This window comes from Ammodytes marinus (assembly GCF_949987685.1).
Source record: "Ammodytes marinus genome assembly, chromosome: 8".
Lineage (NCBI taxonomy): Eukaryota > Metazoa > Chordata > Actinopteri > Uranoscopiformes > Ammodytidae > Ammodytes > Ammodytes marinus.
In genome coordinates this window covers 21,140,687-21,167,482 of record NC_137212.1, presented here as the reverse complement: position 1 = coordinate 21,167,482, position 26,796 = coordinate 21,140,687, and the positions used below count along the sequence as shown (strand labels likewise).

At 41.4% G+C, this 26,796-nt stretch overlaps 2 protein-coding genes across 3 annotated transcripts; one reads left to right on the top strand and one right to left on the bottom strand.

Annotated features, from left to right (window-relative positions):
* Positions 1-1,608: 1,608 nt before the first annotated feature.
* On the top strand, positions 1,609-14,272 carry LOC307254836 (signal-transducing adaptor protein 1-like). Of its 2 annotated transcripts, XM_080033353.1 has the most exons (14): positions 1,609-1,833; positions 8,468-8,539; positions 8,640-8,759; positions 8,849-8,905; positions 9,097-9,254; positions 9,787-9,918; positions 10,145-10,214; positions 10,872-10,974; positions 11,459-11,545; positions 11,630-11,665; positions 12,683-12,766; positions 12,908-12,949; positions 13,087-13,272; positions 13,425-14,272. In XM_080033353.1, the coding sequence occupies exons 1-14, from the start codon at positions 1,747-1,749 to the stop codon at positions 13,484-13,486; spliced, it is 1,296 nt and encodes a 431-aa protein (XP_079889479.1). In that variant the 5' UTR covers positions 1,609-1,746; the 3' UTR covers positions 13,487-14,272. The 2 variants fall into 2 exon arrangements, with proteins under 2 accessions (XP_079889479.1, XP_079889480.1); XM_080033354.1 differs by lacking the exon at positions 11,630-11,665.
* Positions 14,273-15,527: 1,255 nt separating this feature from the next.
* On the bottom strand, positions 15,528-25,129 carry fsd1 (fibronectin type III and SPRY domain containing 1). The gene is made up of 13 exons (XM_080033213.1): positions 25,023-25,129; positions 24,088-24,183; positions 23,326-23,457; positions 22,282-22,383; positions 21,689-21,711; positions 21,141-21,262; positions 18,858-19,067; positions 18,665-18,763; positions 18,053-18,200; positions 17,840-17,922; positions 16,907-17,158; positions 16,176-16,264; positions 15,528-16,054 (listed from the first exon to the last, which is right to left on the bottom strand). The coding sequence occupies exons 1-13, from the start codon at positions 25,035-25,037 to the stop codon at positions 15,944-15,946; spliced, it is 1,482 nt and encodes a 493-aa protein (XP_079889339.1). The 5' UTR covers positions 25,038-25,129; the 3' UTR covers positions 15,528-15,943.
* Between the last annotated feature and the right edge of the window lie 1,667 nt (positions 25,130-26,796).

Sequence of the window (26,796 nt, the reverse complement as noted above, 5' to 3'; positions counted from 1 at the left end):
GTAGGCCTATAATAAATTGAGAACCTTTCCCCCCCCCCACGATTATACCCAGAAAACAGTATGACACCTTAGTTTGATGAATGACGACTAGGCCTAAAATTAAAAAATAGCCTAGTCCTAGATTTTTTTTAGCTGATCTTCATTAAGCTTTATTGGTCTGAATCGTGTTATGATCAAAATACACTTTTATATATTTAGCCATTTTCAACTTTTCAAAACACAGTTACAGAGAGTTTAAGAGACAAAAAAAAGCACCATCAAAAACACAAGGGCAAAAAAAAATGTATGTAGGCTACAAATATTAAAATGTCCCATTAAACATGAGGGGAATAAAATACATGATCAATACAATAACAAGCCATTAAATTACGGAAATTTAAAAAACAGGCTCAAGAAGTAGGCCAAAAATCTAGAAAAGCTCTACGATTTTGAGCTATTATCTTTTTTTTAAGTTGCCGTTTTCGCGATATTGTTCATGAGAGTCCCTCACTGGCATTTTCGAACAGCTTTCGCACAATCTTTAGCCTATCTGCAGAATAAACTAGTAAACTAGTAGACTCATAGCCTAGCAGCAACTAACCAATAATATAGCCTAACAAGGCTTAGGCCTAATTGTGGCAAGTAATAACCAAGTAGGCTTCAATTTCCAGAGCCAACCATCAGCAATTACAAACACCTTTCAGTGTGATGCACTGCAACTGAAAGATGACAATAATGATGAATCAGCACCACTCTGAACAAGTTTGAATAACACAACTGAACAAAAACAACTATGTTTACTGCGTGATTATTTCATTAACATATTGTTTTTTAGTCAGATGTAAACTAGTCTCGCAAAGCCAGACCAAACTACAGCACGTAGTAGCCTAGATGTAAACTAACTGAGTGTATTTGAGGAGGTTAATACTTTTGAAAAGACCCCTTCCTATAAGATCCTGCAGAGGGCGCCATTTATTGCCTCTAGACCATAGCTCTTTATTATACTATATATGCTCTTGACACATATATCTTTCCCCACCTTTAGATCTTTGACCTATAAGTATGTTCTATGTACTTGTAACTCAAATCAAATTGACAGGAGTGGACCATATCGATTCTCAACTTGCACTTGATTCTTTAATATTGTAACCAGCCAGTAACATTTCATCTAAAATCATTGGTTATAGTGCAGCTAGGGTTTATATGGAAATGGCAGTGAGATTGTCAACTATCTTCCAATATTAGCACTCAACCTCTGCAAATATCATGAATCGACTGGATCACAGTCAACTCTAGATTATAACATTAAACTGGTGCTAAAGCTCAACAGTTGTGACTTAGTATAACATCCAACAACCTCCTGTTTTGTAAATCGTTCTGTTATTACTGCACTGTTATATAAATATACCAATAACATGGTATTATATAATGATACTAGTTTCGGGGTGGCCCTCATTCAGGTGATTTCCAGCCTTGATAGGCTATAATTAGACGTCTACGTCAGAAACAGTCCCACCTGTAGAAGCCCGCACGCTCCACACATTGACCAATCCGCTACGAGAACGCTGTCGCCTCGTAACCTATATGCTCGTAACGTGGTGCAGACTGGCCCTTTCTTTGAAAACCGAAACAATCAAGGGAACTTCATTGCGACCAAGAAGCGGAACCTGCTGTTATATTAACAGGAGCATCTGCTACAAAGTCTTTGTGGAATATAACAAAGTATAGCCTATAAATTCTGATTGATTGTGAGCACCTACCTACGCTATGGCAGCGAGAGCAAGGCGAGAGAGGAGCCAGCTGCCAACCTGTTATTATGAGGGATATCTGGACAAGAGGTCGTTCAAAGATAAGGTAGGCTATCTTATTAGAAAGGAGCAGAGATTCTTTGTTGTTGTTTTTTGTATGCAAACTAACTCAGATTGACAGTGTGTCTTTATTTTATGCAACAAGTGCAATTGCAACTTATGTTCGACATTATCATATGAACCCAATACATTTGACCAACACCTGATACCATTCTGTTGGAGGTTGGCTAATGAAAACAGAAGAAATAATGCAGATATCATTCTCCGAGAAGAAATGGCACATATATTAGTTTTCCATGTGCAAAATTGCTAAAGAAAATGTGTGCCCTCTAATCTGGGACAGTCTTCCACTTCATAAATGCAAGGTAAATTTATCAGCTCATAAACACTCATGGTCAAATGTGCATACTCAGGTTTGATGGTTTTCAATTAGTACAATATTTTTCTTGCCCTGGCTTCCTCTCCCTGCTCTGAGCTTTGCCATTGTAGCCTAACCTGATATACATTGCATTGAGTTAATAAAGAATATGAGAAAATTAATATATCCTTTGCACTGACTAGAGTTCAATTCAATTTGCTTTCATATTGCTTTCTTTATCACACTACTGGACTTGTACACCTTGACTTCAACAAATTTTTCTACATTTGTATTTCCCCTATTTAAATGACTTTCCCAGATTAGGCATATCATACTGTCAGACTCAGTTGAAGATAGATTGAAGAAAATAAAATATTAAACAAATTTCCAAATATTATTGCATCATTTGATTCATACTTTTATCATAAAAACATATAATCTGATAACAAATGGGAACATTGTTTTGTTTATAAAAAATGTATAGCCTTAGCATCGATTCCCTATAAAACCTTTGTCACCGAGCTCTGTCTGAACCCCTACTTGGATTTGACAACAATATTAGGCTATCTATTAACATGTGTCATAAGAAGAGATACATGCTCTGGACCATAGCTGTCCCACATTAGGCCGTGTCCCACATTAGGGAAAACTACCCCCATCTCTTGTCTATCTATGCAGATTGTACATGTTTTTTTTTCTGTGTTATCAAAGTGTGGAACTAGCATGTGCAGAATGTTTCAAAACTGCAGTGTATTGACAAGATTAGTACAGGTAAGACCTATGTTGATTTGTGGATTTCCCGTGGTTCATTATGCAATTTCTTCTAAGTTGCGTGACTTGACTTTCCCAGCAGAATGTGGGTTACACCTGCATATCTCCAACCTGTTTGACTGCTTCTCTCCTTATTGTGCTATAAAGATTAGATCAAGCCAGGCACTGACAGACACTGATGACGGAAACTGGCAAGGCAGGCTTTGAAACAAGTAAATCCTATGGGCTGTTTTACCAAGACTGATAAAATATGCACTTCAATGAGAGCACTTCAAATCAAAGTAGAAACTTGGTACTTTTGGACACTTTTTACATTTTATCCCAGTCTCAGATGAAACTAGTGGTGCTCAGATACAACAGAGGTTTATTTACAGGGTTTTTTTCTATTGCTAAACGACAGTGGGCACAACTGGAGCCACAGTTGCAAAACTCTTAACACAGACTGCATTACTAAAATGCATCCGTACGATTCAGTTTATCTCAACTCCTAAAGTCACTCAAGGCAAACAAATCTTCATACTGTACATAGCTCGGTGCAAACCACTGGCAACATGTTTCAATGACATGTTGACACACACAGCACACAGTCCTTCTCATATAATTAGCATATTGTGATAAAGTTTATTATTTTCCATAATGTAATGATAATAATTGAACTTTCATATATTTTAGATTCATTGCACACCAACTGAAAGATTTCAGGTTTTTTGTTGTTTTAATACTGATGATTTTGGCATACAGCTCATGAAAACCCCAAATTCCTATCTCAAAAAATTAGCATATCATGAAAAGGTACTCTAAACAAGCTCTTAACCTAATCATCTGAATCAACTAATTAACTCTAAACACCTGCAAAAGATTCCTGAGGCTTTTAAAAACTCCCAGCCTGGTTCATTACTCAAAACCGCAATCATGGGTAAGACTGCCGACCTGACTGCTGTCCAGAAGGCCATCATTGATACCTTCAAGCAAGAGGGTAAGACACAGAAAGAAATTTCTGAGCGAATAGGCTGTTCCCAGAGTGCTGAATCAAGGCACCTCAGTGGGAAGTCTGTGGGAAGGAAAAAGTGTGGCAGAAAACGCTGCACAACCAGAAGAGGTGACCGGACCCTGAGGAGGATTGTGGAGAAGGGCCGATTCCAGACCTTGGGGGACCTGCGTAAGCGGTGGACTGAGTCTGGAGTAGAAAAATCCAGAGCCACCGTGCACAGGCGTGTGCAGGAAATGGGCTACAGGTGCCGCATTCCCCAGGTCAAGCCACTTTTGAACCAGAAACAGCGGCAGAAGCGCCTGACCTGGGCTACAGAGAAGCAGCACTGGACTGTTGCTCAGTGGTCCAAAGTACTTTTTTCGGATGAAAGCAAATTTTGGGGTGCCATGTCAGCTGCTGGTGTTGGTCCACTGTGTTTTATCAAAGGCAGGGGCAATGCAGCTAGCTATCAGGAGATTTTGGAGCACTTCATGCTTCCATCTGCTGAAAAGATTTCATTTTTCAACAAGACCTGGCACCTGCTCACAGTGCCAAAACCACTGGTAAATGGTTTACTGACCATGGTATTACTGTGCTCAATTGGCCTGCCAACTCTCCTGACCTGAACCCCATAGATAATCTGTGGGATATTGTGAAGAGGAAGTTGAGAGACACCAGACCCAACACTGTGGATGAGCTTAAGGCCGCTATCGAAGCATCCTGGGCCTCCATAACACCTCAGCAGTGCCACAGGCTGATTGCCTCCATGCCACGCCGCATTGAAGCAGTCATTTCTGCAAAAGGATTCCCGACCAAGTATTGAGTGCATAACTGAACATAATTATTTGAAGGTTGACTTTTTTGTATCAAAAACACTTTTCTTTTATTGGTCGGATGAAATATGCTAATTTTTTTAGATAGGGATTTTTGGTTTTTCTTTACTTTTTTGCCAAAATCATCAATATTAAAACAATAAAAGGCTTGAACTACTTCAGTTGTGTGTGTAATGAATCTAAAATATATGAAAGTCTAATGTTTATCAGTACATTACAGAAAATATTGAACTTTATCACAATATGCTAATTATATGAGAAGGACCTGTGTATATATACACTCAACAAAAATATAAACGCAACACTTTTGTTTTTGCTCCCATTTTTCATGAGATGGACTTAAAGATCTAAAATTCATTCCAGATACACAATATTACCATTTCTCTCAAACATTGTTCACAAATCTGTCTAAATGTGTGATAGTGAGCACTTCTGCTTTGCTGAGATAATCCATCCCACCTCACAGGTGTGCCACATCAAGATGCTGATCTGACATCATGATTAGTGCACAGGTGTGCCTTAGACTCTCCACAATAAAAGGCCACTCTGAAATGTGCATTGTTTTGCTTTATTGAGGGTCTGGGGACTCACAACCAGTCAGTATCTGGTGTGACCACCATTTGCCTCATGCAGTGCAACACATCTTCTTCGCATAGAGTTTATCAGATTGTCAATTGTGGAATGTTGGTCCACTCCTCTTCAATGGCTGTGCGAAGTTGCTGGATATTAGTGGGAAGTGGTGCACGCTGTCGTATACGCCGGTCAAGCACATCCCAAACATGCTCAATGGGTGACATGTCCGGTGAGTATGCTGGCCATGCAAGAACTGGGACATTTTCAGCTTCCAAGAATTGTGTACAGATCCTTGCAACATGGGGCCGTGCATTATCTTGCTGAAACGTGAGGTGATGTTCATGGATGTATGGCACAACAATGGGCCTCAGGATCTCATCACGGTATCTCTGTGCATTCAAAATGCCATCAATAAAATGCACCTGTGTTCTTCGTCCATAACAGATGCCTGCCCATACCATAACCCCACCACCACCATGGGCCACTCGATCCACAACATTGACATCAGCAAAGCGCTCACCCACACGACGCCACACACGCTGTCTGCCATCTGCCCTGAACAATGTAAACCGAGATTCATCCGTGAAGAGAACACCTCTCCAACGTGCCAGACGCCATCGAATGTGAGCATTTGCCCACTCAAGTCTGTTACGGCGACGAGCTGGAGTCAGGTCAAGACCCCGATGAGGACGACGAGCATGCAGTTGAGCTTACCTGAGACGGTTTCTGACAGTTTGTGCAGAAATTGTTTGGTTATGCAAACCAATTGTTTCAGCAGCTGTCTCAGTGGCTGGTCTCAGGCGATCTTGGAGGTGAACCTGCTGGATGTGGAGGTCCTGGGCTGGTGTGGTTACACGTGGTCTGCGGTTGTGAGGCCGGTTGGATGTCCTGCCATATTCTCTGAAACGCCTTTGGAGACGGCTTATGGTGGAGAAATGAACATTCAATGCACGAGCAACAGATCTGGTTGACATTCCTGCTGTCAGCATGCCAATTGCACGCTCCCTCAATGCTTGTGGCATCTGTGGCATTTTGCTGTGAGACAAAACTGCACATTTCAGGGTGGCCTTTTATTGTGGACAGTCTAAGGCACACCTGTGCACTAATCATGATGGCAGATCAGCATCTTGATGTGGCACACCTGTGAGGTGGGATGGATTATCTCAGCAAAGCAGAAGTGCTCACTATCACACATTTAGACAGATTTGTGAACAATGTTTGAGAGAAATGGTAATAGTGTGTATCGGGAATGAATTTTAGATCTTTAAGTCCATCTCATGAAAAATGGGAGCAAAAACAAAAGTGTTGCGTTTATATTTTTGTTGAGTGTATATATATATATGCAATAACCCTACTATTTTTTTACGTTGTCTCCTTCCACTTCCTTGTGAAATCCTCTCGAGCAGGCGCAGAAGCAAACTCCGATATGCGATGTCCGATCCCTGTATACATGCAGAGAGAGTGCCGACTATGAACGAGTTATCTAGGTTTTCTTATCTGACTTCTCTTGTCCGTTATTGTGCCGATTTGTGTGCAAAGTAGATCGGATAAAGGTGTTTACATGCAGTTTAAAAGTCCTGTTGAAGTCTTATTCGTTTAGTTACCCGATTATGAGTCTGCATGTAAACGCACTGAGACCTAGCAACAAGCAGCATAACATAAAATATGAACTTTTTAATATTTTCCTCTTTGATGTTTACTGCAAACGATCTGAGCGATTTTACATTAAACACTTTCCTTAGAGAATACCGTATGAGTGACATTTTCATTTGATGACCGTACCATATTGTGTATGTAAACAAGAGAAATCATAGCAATTTCCTTGCCAACAGGATTTCTTACCCAATAAAAAATTTAATGTTACAAACAAACCCTCCTGAATATCCAGGGCTGTAATACATAATTACAACAACAACAAAAAGTAAGAGTGTCTGATCTCTCATAGAGTGTAAGGGGGAGTACTGTGAGGTTTCTGACCTCTCTATCTTCAGCATTGAGCCAAACATTTTACAGTGATCACCATTGCACATACCTTATATTTTCTCTGGTGAAGCATCTGGGAAAATATCTTCTTCATGTCTATTGTGTATGGTCTCCACAACCAGCCTTCATAGCATTACAGGAATAGATACATCTGGTCATGTGGATGGTGATTGTGTAAACACACTGAAATGTGTTTCTCCTTATGGGTTACTGTAAGGAAAGGGGGAGTATTTAGGGCAGAAGATCAGTCTGTGATTGTAACAGTATGGTGAAACCCCAGATTATCCCAGACAACTACTAAAACAGGAGAGTTCCTTGCCCTTCAATTTATATCCTTCTGGCACAAGTGTTGTGCTTGTAGCTGAAATTCAGTAAGCAGCGTATATTATTTTACATATTGGTAATATTATTTTATTTCAACACATTCCAATAAGGTAAATGCAGAATCCACTATTTTGTTTTGAGAGTGTTCCTAAGAGTTCTGAACACAGTGTCCTAGCATTTTGCCAGAAATATAGTGTTTTGCATGTTATTGTTCATGAATGGGACAAGAGCTGTTGCGTTTTGGTAAATTTAGTTACTGAATGCATGTTGTGTGAAATTAATGAAAAATTATCCACAGTTTGGAACCCATGGAGTCCTGCATTGCACACTGTGTTAAGAGTTTTGCAGTTTGCACATGTGGCTTCAGTTGTGCCCACTGTCGTTTAGCAATAGAAAAAACTGTAAGACAACGTTCTCCTAATTATCATTAGGGGAATGTCTTTTTACCTGGCAATGGTAACCACCAACTCTTGATTCATTCAGTCACAACTCACATTCCTACACGCATATTACTGTGACCGGTGACTTAGTGACTCAGTAGAGACTTTGTCTCTAAATATAGCTGATTCCTTTGAAGTCCAACCTATTCCAACACTAAATGTTGTGGTTATTATTATCATACAATGGTCTCAGTTGTGTTTTCATAAGTGACTCATGGAGTCGGATCCAAGAATGTCTTTTCCATGGAATTCATCTGACATCATTATTACCTCGTTGTGTAATTAGTATTCATTGTCCAAATTGTCTCCCTTCGATATTCCTGTTTTTTTTTTTGTTTTTTTTTTGTTTTTTTACGTTTTTGTTGCTTATATGCTAGCTTTTAGTAAATATGTCTCTCTCTTGTGTGTGTTTGTGTGTGTGTGTGTAGACATCCCGTAAACTGTGGGCTTGCCTGTGTGGAAGCACGCTGTTCTTCTTCAATAAGAAGAGAGAAACTGATGTAAGTAATCAGAGATTTAGGGGAGACGGATTTGAGATGCTTTTAGTTCTAACTGTCTTGATAAAACAAACACATTTTATGTTTGTGTGTATTTCTCCAGTATGTAGAGAAAATGGATCTCAGTGAATTCGTCTCAATAACAGATGACTGCAGCCAGGATCAGAACCTAGATGCAGCCAGACTCAACCTCCTGATGAAAGACGGAAATATCAAATTCACTGTGAGGGAATATGTAGGAAAATATGTAAATCATCCTTTTTTTCCAAAGTAATTTTGACGGTTTTCCTCACTGCCCCATTGTCTCTATAGGCGCCTAATGCAGAGGCCCGTGAGCTGTGGAAGGGCTATATTCACTCTGTGGCTGAGGTCGGTGTATACCAACATTTAAATAATTTAAATCAACAATAAACATAGCATTTTATATCTTAAAGTTTAGGAAATTGATGTTTGGATGTAGTGGACACCTGGTCACATGTAAATAAATTCACCATTGAATTTGTGTGGATGAATTCAAACAGAAAGTGTGTGTGTGTGTGTGTGTGTGTGTGTACCTGCAGCTGTCGCTACCGTCCTCCCTCAACCTGCTTCCAGGCCAGATCCACATGCTAAGAGAGGCAATAGAAAGGGAAAAAGCCAGAAAAAAAGAGCCTGTCCCTCCCCCAATTCCTGTCGCCGACTCCAGTTCTTACATCTGCCTCGAAGCAGACATGCCAGCGTGAGTATTAACAAGACTCCAACATGGTTAGCTGAATTACTTGTGATTTTCTCAATATGGAGGATACAAAGGGCAGATACCATGATTCTAAACCCATGAACACTTTGAATATTTGAGACGAGAAATTTTAAGCAAAAGTGTTGAGCTATTGTTGAGTGTTGAAATATTCCACAATTTAAATTAACATTTTCCGCAAAAAAACACTGGTTTTCCTTTTAACTTTTACCAATGCAAAATGAATGGGACAATATTAACAGAAATACAACTGCCAAGAAAGGCTTTACGTATCTGCTTCGAAACATGCTCGTAGAATCTTGAATCTCTGCTACATTGAAAACCTTTAGTGGGTTTTAATCTACACTTTTTCCTCTTGTTGTTACATGCGCTTCTCAAAAAGGCAGAAAAACACTGGTCACATCTCACTACAAACTCTGCCCGTGAGATCTGAATGCATCACTTTTGTTAATAACCTACCACAATCAGTTTTTAGATGAAATGAATGATGATCCTGTCTCATGGCTGTGTCCTGCAGTTGTTACTATGATGTGTCGCGTATGGAGGCAGAGCTGCTGCTTGAGAAAGAGTGCAAGAAGGGAAACCTGCTGCTGAGGTCGGGGAGGGAGGCAAACACCTTCGCTGTCACCACCAGACAGGACCTTAATGGGTACGGGCATGCACGCACGCATGTATCATCAATTAATATGTGTAAAATAAAAACACTGTCTGCTGGACTCTCTGCTTCTGGAAGATACCACAATGCGCCAAATGTCACTTTAAACACACTGAAACTATCTTTGGCAATGTGTCGTTGTTACAAGTTACTGACATGCTAAATGTATATGTTTATTTATTAATGTCATCTGTGTTTTAACTCTCTCTTTCTCTATCAGAGCCGTATTCAAACACTACCGCGTGACAAGAAAACATGAAGGGGGCTTCGCCATTGATGTAGACATTCCTGTGAGTAATAAAACAGATCAGTTGTACTGCTGACAAAGGACTGAGCCCTGGGCGCTGCTTTGTTAGTCAGCAAACCACCTGTTGTCCCTCGATAATGCAGTAGCTGTTGCTACTTTAATCTACGTATGTATTTGTTAATGAGCTTTGCCTGTCTGGAACTTAAAAAGAAAAACAGTAAGAAAGAAGCAGTCCCACTTGTAGCTGGAGTTTTTATGATGCTTTATGGGTCAGGTGAAAGAGGCGTTGGAGGTGAACTTCAGATTCACTGTATGAATTATGACTTCCTGGGAAAGTTGAGGTTGATTGACGGTAAAATGTGGCAATTAAAATGCCACAACACATAAGTGCTGTCACCACAGTCATAATTATTTTGCATTGGGGTTCTTTTGTCTTGTGCATTACACACCTCTGATCTTTGTATCAGATTGCTAACATAAGGTGATGTCTGTCTGTCTGTGGGCGTGCACTGGCAAGGTGCTCTGCACATGGCTGATATAATTCTACACGACTTCCTTCTTGACACTAATGAGACACAGCACCTGTAATTAAAGTGAACAATCATTGAACTTAATTTTAATTGTGGTTGTTGTAGCTGATTCAAGTATTTTACTTAATGTTAAGTTGTTTAACATAACATCCTGTATGTTGTCCTTGCAGGTGCCCTGTCCCACGCTATATGGTGTGATCAACTACTTGGTGGAAAAAACTGAGGGCGTTTTGATTCCCCTCATCATTGAGGAAGCATATGAGAAAAGAATATGTACGACATTTTGATCTTACTTTCTCCTTATCTTTATCTTATCCTTCCCTCTTAGTTATGCTCACTTGAAGTCGGAGTCAGCAATTCTGGAGAATGCTTGTTCAGAATCAGGGAATATCTCCTATCAATCCTCACCCATGTGTACTGTGAGTGCACTGAAAAAAAATCCAGTGTAAATACGCAGCCTTCGCTCTGTAAACAGGCATGTTGCTTGCTACAGAGGATGCCTTTTTGTTTATATGCCCTTTGTCTACTTACCCATTTACAGCGCTTGGCTGTGTATTATCACACAGCCTTTTTGTCAGCACACACACAGTACGGACAGGTAACGGATGGTGATTCGTTCTCCAGAATCGCTGACTCCACATAAAGTATTTAAGGGAGGTCACATTTTTAGCTCTGTAATCATAATTCCTTATACCAAATTATTGACATTTATCAAAAGCTGTACGTGAATTATTGAAGTTCCACCTTTTTTTTAAAGCTTTTATTTGGTCAGATAAGGAAAATGGAGAGAAGAGCGAGCAGGCCCCGTCAAACCTCGTACCACCCAGTGTGCCTCCCAAACCAGGTACTGTGTCCACAAACACACAATCATGCATACACACACACACCCAGCATATTAACACTGTTCTCCTGACCTTCACCTCTACAGCTGCAGGACCCAATATTGGACGTTTTCCAAGAAAAAGTAAAGTGAAAAAAAATACGTAAACCACTTTAACAGCAACTTTCAAAACGGATAAATTAAATGTAGCATAATGTTGTATTTTATGTTAAAACCCTACAATATGTACTTTCTGGAAAAGCAACATATAGGTGGTAGGGGGAGTTTCTTTGGACCAGTGGGTATGCATAAAAATCAATCAAAGCGTAATCATTGTGGTGTCACTGAAGCTTTCCCTGTGGCTATACGATTGCATTGTGAGTCCACTTGTCCGCACCCACCTAAACACTCATGGTTTGCTTGCTTTAGAGGCAGGCGGTAGAAATTCCTCCACAGTCTTTGTCTTGCTTCTGACTTTGTTACTCAAGGATATGTTGACAAGTCTTCCAAGAATATACAGCAGTGGTTCTTAAACTTTTTTTAGCCTGTGTCCACTTTAAATGATGCAATGTCTGCTGGAAACAGGTTGCATTTATGAACTGGTTGTGACTGGTTGAACCAAAGAGTGACTTTCTTCTTGTTCTTCCTGTTAAGCGGGCATGTTTACCATCTTAGTTCATTGAGTTGGTTTGCTGCTAACTTCGCTATTTAGCACCCAACACAAAGTGCAACTTGTGGTGGGAATGTCATTAGATTAATTAATTATTGGACTAATTGTAATTTTGACGTGATGGCACTTGAGGAATCTTGTACGATTATGTTTTTGACTTCATCCTCACCTCGATTGATCTTACAGTTACCAAAACACTTTCCTTAAAATGTGAACCTCGTGTTTGCCCGAGAGAGAAAGTCCCAAAGATGGTTCGGCATCACTATGCCTTAGACCATGGCACTAGTGTGGCTAAAAATCTTCATGTTAATCTTTTTTATTTTACTGAACATACTTTACTGTACACGTTAAATTTATAAAACCTGCGTTGCAAGCAGCGTCTTTTTTTCTATTGGCTTCTCTTGGCCTCCTGATGTGGTTATGGATACTGTGATTGAAGCTTTTGTTCACCCTGGTCAGTATATCTTACCCTGTAAAAATGATTACAACAGGTTTTACCGTATCTCCAAAAATACCAACTCCTGCACCAGCGGCAGCACCAGATGAAGAAGACTGTCTATATCTGAATGACACGCGTGAGTATGACTCTAGTCTAGTCCCATCAGACAGTCCATCTATCAGACCTGTCATTTGCTCTTCTGTCTTGCAAACACAAACTGGTATGACTGCATTTGTTCCATTGCTTTTGCTAACTAAAGTCTGTGTGTCTAAAACAGCGGTGGAAATAAAAGAGCCAGAGGAACTTTTTCCACTGCCACGTAAGTCCCTCCTTCTTTTCTTTGGCATTCAGAAACGCCCAGTCGAAGAATTTTCCTTGTCACCTGTTGCGTAACTGTAATCAATACTTATCTTTTTTATGACCATGAATCATTAAATGTGGTTTGTTCTTCCATAGAACTGGAGAAACCAGCTCAAAAGAAAGCAATGATGCCTCGTGGTATGTCTCAAACGATACCTCCAAAGATGCCTCCAATGTCTCCGGTTCCTGCTCCTCGCAAAGGGTCCTCCTCTTCTACATCTAGCACCCCCTCTCCCTATACCACAAAGATAACCAGGAGCCAGTCAGATATTACGGGACAAAGTAAGTCCACAATGCTTCACTGAGCCACCCTTTCACTTTTATTTAGATAGTATCAATTTGTGCAAAATTCCTTTTCAGGGTCAGTTCATATATTTCTGTACGTGTCGTTTTACATTCTTGCCCTAAAGCTCTTTATGTCCGATTTGCTCTAGTTCCTCTCGCAGCAATGTCTGAGCTGAAACTGAAGTTGGAAAAAAAAAGGTGTCTACAGTGACCTCTCCTGGTGGGAGCCTCTCAAAGCATCACTCACATCAATCAGTGCAGAGCCACACACAGGAGCTGTATCCACACTGACGGCCTCTTCCTCCTGCTATGCATCTTGGCTCAAAGTCAGCTGGCTGTCGGTATTAAAAGCCGCTCTGAAGATTAAGACTTTATTGATTCACCCTTCTCCGACACACGTTAGCCCGATTGGTATTCCGCAATGGGGGTTGTACATGTCACATTATCTTCACCATGTTTTATCTTGTACGTTTTGCACATTTACCATAGAAGATGGTGTTCACTTGTTATCAGATTGTATCAGTATTTTGTCTATATCTTATTGTAATTAGCTATTGAATTGTACTTTATATCGGAGATATTTGTTCTTCCTTAGAGGCATGCAATGTTTATTTTAATGACTTGTGATTACTGTATGTACTGGGAGTGTTTTTTAGTATTTACTGTGAGTGTTTTTTTTAGTAAAGTAAAACTCTTGTAAATCAGACATGTGTGAATCAGCAGCTTCTAGTATGCGTCATGCAGATCAAATCAATCAGTTTTGTGATTTTCAGTACATGGCGTTTTGTTATGCCGTTTTTTTATACAATTGACATTTGTGTCTTACTTTTGAAGAAGCAATCAAAAAACAAAAGTGCTCTCACTCTTTATTACCTCAACGACTGATACATTATAGTGGAAAAAATTAAACTATGTACAGTAAAGTGTGACATTTTGTCAGCATGTGAAATAAAGTTCTCGGCTTGACTCTTCTTTAAAGCAGTGCAGGCTACAGTTATTCGAGAGAAGCATACAGAAGGCGCAACATGGCAAAGCAAGACGGTTACCACGCGTAACGTGAAGTGGATGCTTTTCAGAGGTTGGGCGGTCCACAACTAATGACTTCACATCAGTGTTTTTTTTTTGTTTTGTTTTAACCTGGCTCGCTCTCATAATACAATTTGTTAGCTGAGGCTACTTGCTGCTTACTATTTGTTACATTTGGACAGAGAAAGAGAGATTCCTCTTTAGCAAATAAAGTTGTGTTATTAGGTATAGTCACATACATACGGTACATACAAGCATTAGGGTGCAGTCAGGTAAATAAAACGTAAACAGTACAGTTATTTCCAAAATCCTCAAGCCATATCTGAACACTCTGACTCCTCAACATGGAGTAACACTGAAGAAAAAGACAATTCTAACTTTCTGTGCAGAGTTTGCCCCTCAGATTAAGCTCTCACACAGCCAACAGAGACTCGAGCCTCAGCATGAGGCCAAAGGACACAGCTTCTTGCACGTTAAGTGCTACAAAAAGTGAAATGCAGTAAACAATGTTAGGTCTGCAAGCCTCGGCAAGGAATAAATACAACAACCCTGATGTGAGTTGGTCATTCCTTATTATCCATTCGTTGCTGGAAAACTAGAGCTTAAAAAATCCTGATTGAACAATGACCTACAGTATATTCTATTCCGAAGCATAGTCTAGGAGCATGATTATTATTTGGGTTACATAGGTCAGTTGGTGGGTAGAGGCAGATTCAGTACCACAAAGCTAAGTTACAACCATGTTATATCGACTAACATACTACATTGTTTTAATAGGGAGACCATTTCTTGCAGTGAAATGTGAAATATTAGCATGTTGGTGCAGATGGCCCCATTTGGCCTATCAGTTTGGAAATAAGGAGGAAGGCACAGGGAGAGAGCAGACAGGACAATGCCTCGACCCGGCACTGGCACCTGCCTGCACTGACAGTACAGCTGACAGTTTTGGTGATGTAAAGAAAAGGGAAAGTTAGGGCAGCGGCCAGCGCTAAATCATTGCTCTAGCAGCAGTGGGACAGTGCTTCATGAATGTGTAGCGAGAGAGGAAAACTAGAAAGACTACGGCTAACATGTCCCAAGGACTCACAACAGCCAGAGTCACGTGGTACGGGCTTAAAAGGGATAGTTCAGTATTTTCGAATGAGTTTGTATGAGGTACTTATGCATAGTTAGTCTGTTACCTGAAATGGTAGTTAGCGGCAGACAGCCTTTTATTTTTACACTTTTTCCGGCGTAGTATTACAACGCTAACTCATGCCGGTGCAGTGCGGCGTAACAGTCCAATAATCAGCAGTGAAACAGTCCTACACTTTGTGCACAATTGAACATATATTTATTTTTAAAAGGGAAGCATTTTATATTTATATATTGTTTTTCTTCTGGCCCCCTCTGCAACAGTACAATGCTAACTCCTGCTACAGCGACATATCCCCCAAACTCCTTTTTATATGACTGGGCTGACCACCATCTCCATAAGGTAGCAGACTGACTATGCCTAAGTACCTCATACAACCCCACTACAAAAATACGGAACTATCCCTTTAACCATGGTATTCCAGGGATGTGACTCTTCCATGATATGGCTTTGACTGCGGTCGAGTGGAGCTGGGCGGCGTATCAGCTGATGGGGTGTTGGCTGCTTCTAGGTGAGGCTGGCGTTGGAGCTGCTGGTGCCACTGTTCTTCCTCTGGCCACTTTGCACCACACTGGGAACCTGCAGGCCCGTCACTACTGAAAAACTGCCGTTCCAAACCTGCAGGGGGGGCAGCAAGGCAATAGGCAATTTAAAAGCTTAAAAAGGTCATGGAACAATAGAGCATTCCTTTTAGATAGAGGATGTACGCAAAAGATTCTGAAGAAAAGGGTTTTCTCACCATGAAAGCTGGTATAACAGGCTGTGGGAACTTTGTTTTAAAGGTGTGCATGAGCTGTTTAGTTTTGGAGTTGTAAAAAGACAGTACACCTGGGGAAGATACAGAATGCAAATCACACATTAGTAAAAGGAAGGCTGCAAATAAGATTTTATTTCTGGATTAGTCTGTCAATTATCCCTTTGTTTAGTTTATAAATTGTTATAGAAAGTGTCCAGAGTGGTGTCTGTAAATGGTTTGTTTGGTTTAATCCACAGCCTAAAACACAGAGGAGAATATACAATTTACAATGTTTTAGAAACACAAAAAGTTCTCTCTTTTTAATAATGTCTTTGTTCAGCTGACTAAAATGATATTCTTATATTGTCTGCAGCATTTTGAGCTGCTGTGTTGTAGGTATCTAATCTCAAAGGAGACTTACCAGGTAAAATAAAGGTTTGAAAAATAAATACAATTTTTAAATCCCTGCATCTTAGAAGACGGAACCACGGATTCTTTGGCGTTTTTTGTTGGCTAAAGGCAACAATTAAGTTTTCAACATTATGGTTGTTTTATTTAGGTCTATTGACTTATTGCTCAAACACTTAAATATTAAAACTTACTATTTGACACAAACATAAAATGATGACTAAATATTAACCATAAAACTTACTTCTCATATTAGTGACAAACTTTGAAGAGTTCATTTCCTTTATGTATGAGACCAAAAGTGACTGTGAGTGTGTTGATTGTACCTTCGTCATAGTTGACATACACTCCTATGCTGTTGGGAATAGCACAGTCCAGTGTGCGGGCCTTGTTGTTGTGCTTGGCTGTGAGGCTCTGCTGCAGCCAGTTGTTCAGATGGATGCACCAGGACGCGCTGCTTTTCCCCAGCTGGTCAAACTTTCCCAGGCTGCGCAGGGCCACGCCCACAGCAAAGGTTTTGCTCTCCTTGTCAAACTTCACCTCCCAGTACTGCTGGCCCGCGTCAATCAAGGTGTCAGCTGTCATCATGAGACAGACGATTGCAGAGATTCAGAGTTACAGAAAAAAAACGTTAGTGTAGATTGACGAGAGCTGTGGTTAACAGTAAACATGTTTTATTCTATAAAAATCTAATTAAAAACCTTTCATTTGGGTTTGTAATGTTAAAGATTATGAATCAAAAATGAAAGAAACTTGTGTTCTGTAAACAAATTTGGATGAAGAGAAGTGTTAAGAGAGTGAGCCAAATCTGGTTTAAACTTGGATAAATTATTATCAAACAACTATGTATCCGTATTTATTCAAGTGTGCGATATTCAACTTGGAAATCAACAGGCCATCAGCAATGCCAGCTAGGCTAATAAGCTAGCAAAAATGCATCTAGCCTCATGGGAGTTACTGATACTACTGTAGATGCATATTTAAACGAGTGTACAATAATAGTTGGATAGAAAGGTATCTTTTGAATTTTCCCATTTTGACTTAGTAATGAAATTCTAATGATATTCAGCTTTTAACATATCAGTTATTTAGCTCTTTTCCATTGAGTTTTAACCAAAAGCAGTGAAATACTTTACTGTATGATTCTAGAACAGCTTCAGAACTCTATACCTCCAGTGGGATGTGTTTAACTCCTGGAGATGTGGAAAAAACAGTTGTCATGCATTGTTTTGTGTTTTTAACTTTTCATGTATGCTTACCCAGAACTGTGTAGGACTCTGCTGTAAACCTGTCTCTGCCGGGCCGGGCTGTTGGCGCTCTCTTAGGTGACATCAGGGCCGACCTGATAACAAAGGAGACAGCATTAAGTGACGGTAAGTTCATGACCACAGGCCTCATTGAGTTATGACCCCCTGTTAATATTCAAAGCCCAGGTTGTAACCCTGGCCCTGCAGGTTTACATTCATACAGACCTTGCTGGTGAGTGCATGGGGGAGTTGGTGCGGTTCTTTTCCTTGCGGATATCCTGGATTTTGCCTCCACTGCTGTCCCACTCTACACTCAAGTCCTCCACCTTCAGGTTCTGGTGGGCCGAACCAGTGTCTAGCTTGAAGGTGAATGCTGCAAATGGAAAACGAGTCAGGCTTGGTAACACACTGATATACATGTATTGAAAGGAAAATCAAATCCTAAAAAAAAAAAAAAAAAAATCCACAAAGGAAAATTGGATCTCTGGAACATTGCTTGAAGTTAGAAAAGTTACTGTTTCACTGTTGTTGTTTGCAGCAGCATGGCCCCAGTTTTCTTCACAAACATATTCCTCAAGTTCCTCAAAATAATTTTGTTATGATTTTTGATGGCAGAATTATTCAATACTAAGAATTACATGTAGAGTAAATATTTTATATATAACTGCAGGCTCTACAAATGTAAACAAAAAAAAAACCCTCCCCTGAATCTGCATAGTTCACCTTTAAATCAATATTCACCTTACCATCAGCAAAGACCCCATAGACTTCTCTTGCATTGCATCTGCTCACAATATAAAAAACAAGCAATAGCTAGTTGGTTTGCAGCGTTCTCACCGTGGGTTTCTAGTGTAACCGTCTCCGAGAACTCTCCCGCCACGGCCTTGTTACAGGCTTTGACTCTGATCGTCAAGTAGCCGTTGTCAAAGCGCAGACCTGAGAATAAAAAAATACACAAGTTCCCCTTCATGAGTCAACCTCATTCAAAGTGCACACAACAAAATAGCTCTCCACTGTCTTATAGTCCTGCCTGTGAGTGTGTGCTCCAGCTCTCGTATGCCCTCCACCACCATCCAGGGGTAGTCCTCTCTGATGCGCGGCGGGCCCTCGTGGTTGGTGCGTCGATGCTCCAGTATGTAGTGGTCTATCTTGCTGTCCGGTTCGGGCAGAGTCCACACTACATTCACCGTGTTGTCGCACACCTGGCACTCTGACACTTGGATCTCCGGAGTGGGGGGAACTGGGAGAGAAAAGAAAAAGTGTCTTTGTTACAAAGAATATGAAAAAAAATCATCTTCCACTACCAGTTTAAATGTTACGTCAATACAAAAACAGGTGGCAGGTGAAATAATTAATGACAAATGAGCAAATTTAAAATTGTAATTAAAATTTTTTTCATTTATAGTGGCTGAAGTTTAACATGTATCATGACATAAACTGTCACAATAATGTTACAGCTGCATCAACTATTTGTTAACACTTGGGGGCAGTGCTGCCCAAAAATGAACTGACAGGCACACTGCTTAGCATAAATGTATGGTTTAACTGTTTGCAAAAATTGTATATTTACACATCAATCAGATAGGGAGCAACATTGTCATTCATTTGGCGTTGTGTTTCTGTGTACCTGAAAAATGGAAGTCCAATATTCATTGCTGAGGTAAATATTTGGCCCTTGTCTGGCTTCTAAAAATTATAATTTTTTCTCCAGCTGACAGCTAACTTCTGCCATTTCCTGATAGATTGATGGCAGACAACAGCTGCTAGCAATGAGCCCAAGGCCTACACAGCGAACATGTGTGCTGTAAGAGGTTAAGATGTCTTACACAGCTGCAGAGTTGCGAAATGAGTCTCAGTCTATGGTGACCCCCTTTCACATTACATTACATTTAGTCATTTGACTCATCAATATATGTAATAGTGTGGACCTCAGTGAAGCTAAGACTTTCTCAGTGGGAAGCCAGGGCAAAAGTTAATGTGTGTGTGTTGTGTGTGTGTGTGTTGTGTGTGTGTGTGTGTGTGTGTGTGTGTGTGTGTGTGTGTGTGTGTGTGTGTGTGTGTGTGTGTGTGTGTGTGTGTGTGTGTGTGTGTGTGTGTGTGTGTGTGTGTGTGTGTGTGTGTGTGTGTGTGTGTGTGTGTGTGTGTGTGTGTGTGTGTGTGTGTGTGTGTGTGTGTGTGTGTGTGTGTGTGTGTGTGTGTGTGTGTGTGTGTGTGTGTGTGTGTGTGTGTGTGTGTGTGTGTGTGTGTGTGTGTGTGTGTGTGTGTGTGTGTGTGTGTGTGTGTGTGTGTGTGTGTGTGTGTGTGTGTGTGTGTGTGTGTGTGTGTGTGTGTGTGTGTGTGTGTGTGTGTGTGTGTGTGTGTGTGTGTGTGTGTGTGTGTGTGTGTGTGTGTGTGTGTGTGTGTGTGTGTGTGTGTGTGTGTGTGTGTGTGTGTGTGTGTGTGTGTGTGTGTGTGTGTGTGTGTGTGTGTGTGTGTGTGTGTGTGTGTGTGTGTGTGTGTGTGTGTGTGTGTGTGTGTGTGTGTGTGTGTGTGTGTGTGTGTGTGTGTGTGTGTGTGTGTGTGTGTGTGTGTGTGTGTGTGTGTGTGTGTGTGTGTTACTAATGATTTCTTTACATAAGCAAACATTAACCAGCATTAGTTGACTTATACTTTTGAACTTAAGTTGCAAATATTATTAATATTACTACTCAAATAAAGGTTTTTTACAAAATTGAAAGTGATAATATAGCCATGTAAAAACACCATGTCACAAATTCTGAATTGACCATTTAAATTGAGTAAAAGCCTTTTCTGCTTAACTTACTTTAAGTATAAAAAGTAAAAAGTAAGTTATAAACAGTTTGGCAGTTCAATCTGTAAAAGCACAATAATGCCCAACATTAGGAAGACAATTCTGTAGAAGAGCAATTGTACCTTGAAGCAAGAAAAGTTAAGGCGAATTATGAAAAAATAGGACTTGATTTTAGAATGACCTGCAACAAATTGATTTGCATCGTCAACACACCCGACTATTTAAAAGTATAATAGTATACTGCACTGTTATGGTTTATGTTAATAGTTTGGGGAAATAAGAGTTTTACTCAATTCTTTTTTGTATAAAAAATATTATCCGAGTAAAGAAACTCGATTAACTCTTATTAATGTATAGAAGCATAAAGTATTATAATTCCTTCTGAAAGGAAGCAGAGTTGAAGCATGAAATGGTACCAGTGCAGTACTAGTGTCAATATACTTTATCACATTGAAACCACTAATGTAGTCCATTTCTGAAACTCTTTTGTTTTGTTTTTTTTGCATTGAAAGTGGAGCAGACCTGGGAGAAACTTGAGAGCCTGCAACATCCCCCTCTCCTGGCTGAAATCCACCATCAAGTGACTCATGTTGTCACTGGCTTTAGCCTTCAGGGAGAGGCGAAAGGCTGGAGCCATTGTCACGCTGCGGACAAAGAGGGGCACACAAGAAACACACAGACACACACAGAGTGGAAAAAAAAGTGTGGTGCATTATTGAATTGGATCAGATAGATGAAAAAAACTGGTGATTCTAATACTGCTCACTAGGAGAAGGCTGCTAATTAGACTACATGTCTGATACTACCACTCAACTCATCACCCCGATCCACATTAAAAAGCTAAGGAGGAAGGGGAGAGACTGACACAGGATGGTACAGAATTGAGACGACAGTGGGACACAACAAAGACAAAAGCCTCTCGGAAATGGAAAGCTTTCCATGGTGCTTATTGTCTTACCAAACAGGTGCGGTGGCTTACATGTTTAAAATGCATGCATGCTACATAATGGAGAGGGTTCAATGGTTACTAGGACAAAAAAGGGGAGGCAATGGATGACTGAGTACTATACCTATCCTTAATGTCTTTGGCCGCCTGGAGAGGAGAAGCAGAGAGGGAAAGGAAAAAGGAGGAGAGGAGAGATACGGAGCGAAGAGAAAAACTGAGTTGTAGCCCATCATGTTTGTCGTTTTTTAAAAGTGCAATCAGCGATTCTGCAGAACGCTTGTCGTCAAAAACACCTTTTTCTCAAAATCAGTGAATATCACCACACGATCCGCTACCTGTCAGTACTGTGTGTGCGCTGGAAGAAAAAAAACTCCAGTGTTAATCTAGGCTATGTTAACTGCCATGTTGCTATGGTTAACAGACAAGTTTACAGAGCCTAGGGTGTATTAACACCAGATCTTCTTTCAGCGCAAACACACAGTACAGACAAGTAGCGGATTTTGAGTAGATATATATTCACTGATTTGACATAAAAATTATTTTGAAAACAAGTGTTCTCCAGAATCGCTGACTCCACCTTTAACACAAAGAAGTCACAGGTGGCTGTGTTAAAATAACTGGTAGTATGACACCACTAAAGGGACACATTATATAGTACATATGGACACTGTCATAAACAGTGAGCAGGGTGGAGCAGCATTACATAGGACCAGTTACCTGAGGGAAGCCGTCCCCCTCGGAGGAGCAAAGTGTCTGATTGGCCAGCTCCAGCAGCTCCTCTGAACTCTCCAGGGCTTTGGAACAGGCACTCAGCTGACTCTGAGGGAAAAACACCAACTCACAATTCAAACAGAGAACATGTCCTTAACTTTTATGCATTCGTCTTCGGTTTATAATGGGACTACTGTGTTGTGATTCAGAAGCTTAGGAGCTGACTGCATCATTTGAGAGTCATGGCCTTGTTCCTGGGGCAGCACAGTAATATGTGATGCATGCAGCCAGGCACCAAAAGGCCAAGACAGGAAAAGGTTGAAGTATACAGTATAGAAGACGTATACAATCCATAGTATATACTGTATATGACCTGGGAATAATTCTTAAACACTTTCATTTCAGCGCATGTGAAATAGAATGAGGGCTGTAAAAAATGATCTATGTTTTATTTGTTTCACTCATAGTGACAAAACAAAGCATGACAACTGTCTCATAGTTCAGTACTTTTGCTCAGGAGTTAATACAGGTATATAAACTAATATCCACTCATATTGTTCAGCTTTTTAATTTGATATAATTATTCCCCTATTGTTGTTTTGGTTATTATAACTGTATTGTTATTAGTTTGCCATCACTTTTATGTTGTCATTTTACTTTTTGTGTGTTTGTTTTGCGTTCTCTATAACATTTTGACAGTGATTTAGGTGGGGGCGTCCAATAAGCCCAATGAGTTTTTGCTCCGTACACTTTTGTGAACAGACACTAGAAGGTCAGCTGGCTGTGGCTTTTCTAAGCTGCGACTTCAAAGCCCAAATGCACCATCATTCATTTGGTGATCGACATCAGGCAAAACATGATACTGAGATTATGTTACAAATGTGCTGGTGAAAAGAAACAGGACTTTCACATTGACATTTGCTTATTTGCTCGACAAGAAAAGACCAACCACAGCACTAATTTCTGAATATTGTAATGGATATAAAAAAAAACTATTTGAAACAGTCTGCTATTCTTTGGTTGTGCCACCAAGCAGACACCAGCAGTTACCTGTAGCTCGTACGTGCGGCTGGCTCTCTCCTGTTTGATGCGTGTGGTCATGTTCTCCTTCATCTCGGTCAGGACGGCGTGGAGGGAGGTGAACTCAGACTCCAGGTCCTCCTGCACTCTGTTGGAGTTCGCCTGGTAACACAACTACAATGAGTGAAGAAAGGAAATTGGCCTTTTCCGCCAAAGTAGGCGGACAAATACACTGACAAGGGGGTGGTGGGGTGGGGGGAAAATATTGAACTGCAGCATCAATTACATTTTTAGAGCTGTGTGTGTGTGTGTGTGTGTGTGTGTGTGTGTGTGTGTGTGTGTGTGTGTGTGTGTGTGTGTGTGTGTGTGTGTGTGTGTGTGTGTGTGTGTGTGTGTGTGTGTGTGTGTGTGTGTGTGTGTGTGTGTGTGTGTGTGTGTGTGTGTGTGTGTGTGTACACTTGTACAGGCATATTTGTGTGGACCAGTTAAAGCTTGTAACCATTGGAGTGGGGAACATTTTTGGAAAGTGAGGACATTTTGCCTGGCCCTCTCTTCTTCAAAGGCCTGTTTGAGGGGTAAGACTTGTTTTTAAGGCTCAGGTTAGAATTAGGCTTAGGTTAGGGTTAGTGTGAGGGTTGGGGTTAGGCATTTAGTTTTGGGGGAACTCATTATGTGAATGAGTGTCCTCACAAGGGAAGAAGTACAAGAATGGTTATTGGTTATGTGTTGTGTGTGTGTGTGTGTGTGTGTGTGTGTGTGTGTGTGTGTGTGTGTGTGTGTTTTTCTTCATACCTCCAAGTTGTCAAGGTTCTGTTTGAGAGTGCACACAAAGTTGGAAATCTCATCATTCTTCGTGGCCAGCGTGTGAGTGATCTTGCGCAGAGATTCCTAAAGAAAAAAAGAAAAAAAATCCCCTTTTGTAAAATCAACATTTTATTATGACTGGAATAAAGACGAACCCCGATCTTTCCCAAGCAGAAGCCTGTTAAGGTTTCACATTCTCCATAATTGTCCTCACTGCCTGCAGCATACAGGGCTGAATGAGAGCAGATTTCTCCTCTAACCAAACACTTCATGTTCTATGGTTAATGTTATGCTAATCAAGTGTTCATCTGGAGAGCAAGGAGCTTTAGGCTTTGAGCTCCCTTTCTAACATGATTGACCATTTGTTCATCAGTGGAGAACCTAACCCCAGTGCACAGCGAGGGAGAGGACACTTCACGGGCGGAAGGATGCGCATTCATAATTTAATAATGCAGCTCCAGAAGCATTGAACAGCCGCCTTCAGAAGGACCGCACACACACACATGCACACATTTACACTGGGTCGATTATTATACGGCTGACACCTCTTGATATGTTACCGCTCCAGTTATGTCCCATCTCCAGCTGGCTTGCTTGCCCACAGCGAACGAGTCCATTCATACTGAAGGACTGAGTAATGTTTGTTGATGCGAGAGGAGCTGCGCCAAGGCCCCCCGTACTCTGACTATAACGCCAGATACATCGATGACCAAGCCTTCCATAGCGTGCACAAGACCGACCTCACCTTCATCCGGACGAACCCTGATTAGAAATAGACGTGTTCCGTGAAAATACAAGTCCGCACCGCATCCACAAACTCCCTAATTTCTGCAGCTCGTCTCCCTCCTTCCTTTGTAGCCTACAATACGCCCTGAAACGGCTTCCCCCAATCAGAGACACCTGTTCCTCCGGATCCGGCTCACCTTCTGGTCCCCCATCTCGCCCGCGCCGATGCACCGGTGCCCCCGGAGCCGTAAGCACAGCACCGCCGTAATATCTCCTCCGTCCCCCGGTTTTTTTTGGTTGATTAGTGCAGCCCTGGTACTGATGCTGCCGGAGTGCAACGCATCTTCGGATATGGACACCAACCACCAACGCCTTTGGGCCGTAACGCGCAGTGCGCATGCGGCAGCGGAGACTTCTGGGTACTGGTGTTTCTGTTGCGTGGGTGAGTAAAGCTGCCTTCAGGGACTGTTGGAGAAAAGTACAGTCGAATACCAAAGAGAGGGGATTTTATTTTGTGCCTAAAATGTTTTTGTTTTGTTTAGTTTTTTTAATTATTAGACAAGAATAGCCTACTATTTGTTTGAAATACATTGATTATCCTCCTAGGACCTGGCGTCCACCTGTGTGGACATCAACTTTTTGGGCTGTCTAGACCACAATGCAAAATGTTGCTCTAAAAAGGGCCTGGGGTCCACATACAAGGACATTATACTGCCACTTAGTGGTGGCAGAAGAGTATAATACATTATACTTTAGATTCAAGATGGCCGACAACACACCCAAAAGTTCATCACACCCAAAATGGAAAATCCTGATCCAAACTTCGACCAAGAAAAAAATCTAATCAAATTTCATGGCTGATTCTTGTTCAGAATATGTATAAAAGTGTTCAATGTTTGTTATGGAAGTAAAACATTTACAAAAGCTAGTAATTGTAACAATTTACCATGCTGCTAAACATGATGTACACATATGTGGACGGGAGGACTTCATTCTGTTAGTTTTAATGAAAAATCCTTGTATGTGGACAGCGGGACTTAGTTCTGTGGAACATTTTTATATGTTTTCAATCAATCAATCAATCAATAACCTTTCACTTTTCACTCAAGAGACACTTAGGTTGCCCTCATTTACAGTTACAATGAGTACATTTCAGTAAATTTCAACCCCAGGGCCAGGTTTCCGGCTCCTTACCCAAGGGCCGGGGCCAGGGCCAAGGCCAGGTTTCCGGCTACCAGGGCCAGGTTTCCGGCTACCAACCCAATGGCCAAGGCCAAGTCTCTGACTACCAACCCAAGGGCCTTGGCCAAGGCCAGTTTTCCAGCTATGATCCCCAGGGCCAAGGCCAGGATTCTGGCTACCAGGGCCGTGTTTCCGGATACTAACCCAAGGCCCAAGGCCTGGTCGCTGACTACCAACCGAAGGCCCAGGGCCAAGGCCAGTTATCTGGCTACCATCCCTAATGCCAAGGACAGGACTCTTACTACCAGGGCCATGTTTCCAGCTAACAACCCAAGGACCAAGGCCAGGATTCTGGCTACAAACCCAAGTGCCTGGGCTAAGGCCAGTTTTCTGGCTACTATCCCCAGGGCCAAGGCCAGGCTGCTGGCTACCAGGGCCAGGTTTCCAGCTACCAACCCAAGGGCCAGGGCCAAGGCCAGGTTTCCAGCTACCAACCCAAGGGCCAAGGCCAGGTTTCCGGCTACCAACCCAAGGGCCAAGGCCATGTTTCCGGCTACCAGGGCCATGTTTTCAGCTACCAAGGCCAGGATTCTGGCTACCAAGGCCAGGATTCTGGCTACCAACCCAAGGGCCAAGGCCAGGATTCTGGCTACAAACCCAAGGGCCAAGGCCAGGTCTCTGATTACCAACCCAAGGGCCAGGGCTATGGCCAGTTTTCCGGCTACCATCCTTAGGGGCCAAGGACAGGATTCTGGCTATCCGGGCCAGGTTCGGGCTACCAACCCAAGG

What these genes read in the sequence shown, in the direction of transcription:
- fsd1 (XM_080033213.1), bottom strand. An exon ending in AGAGTCCTACACAGTTCTGG is followed by an intron (nt 17,159 to 17,839) that starts GTAAGCATACAT and finishes TCATGATGACAG; the next exon opens with CTGACACCTTGATTGACGCG. An exon ending in GTATGTCAACTATGACGAAG is followed by an intron (nt 16,265 to 16,906) that starts GTACAATCAACA and finishes TATCTTCCCCAG; the next exon opens with GTGTACTGTCTTTTTACAAC.
- LOC307254836 (XM_080033353.1), top strand. Translation starts at nt 1,747, where the DNA reads ATGGCAGCGAGAGCAAGGCGAGAGAGGAGCCAGCTGCCAACCTGTTAT. An exon ending in AGAGGTCGTTCAAAGATAAG is followed by an intron (nt 1,834 to 8,467) that starts GTAGGCTATCTT and finishes GTGTGTGTGTAG; the next exon opens with ACATCCCGTAAACTGTGGGC. An exon ending in ACGGAAATATCAAATTCACT is followed by an intron (nt 8,760 to 8,848) that starts GTGAGGGAATAT and finishes TTGTCTCTATAG; the next exon opens with GCGCCTAATGCAGAGGCCCG.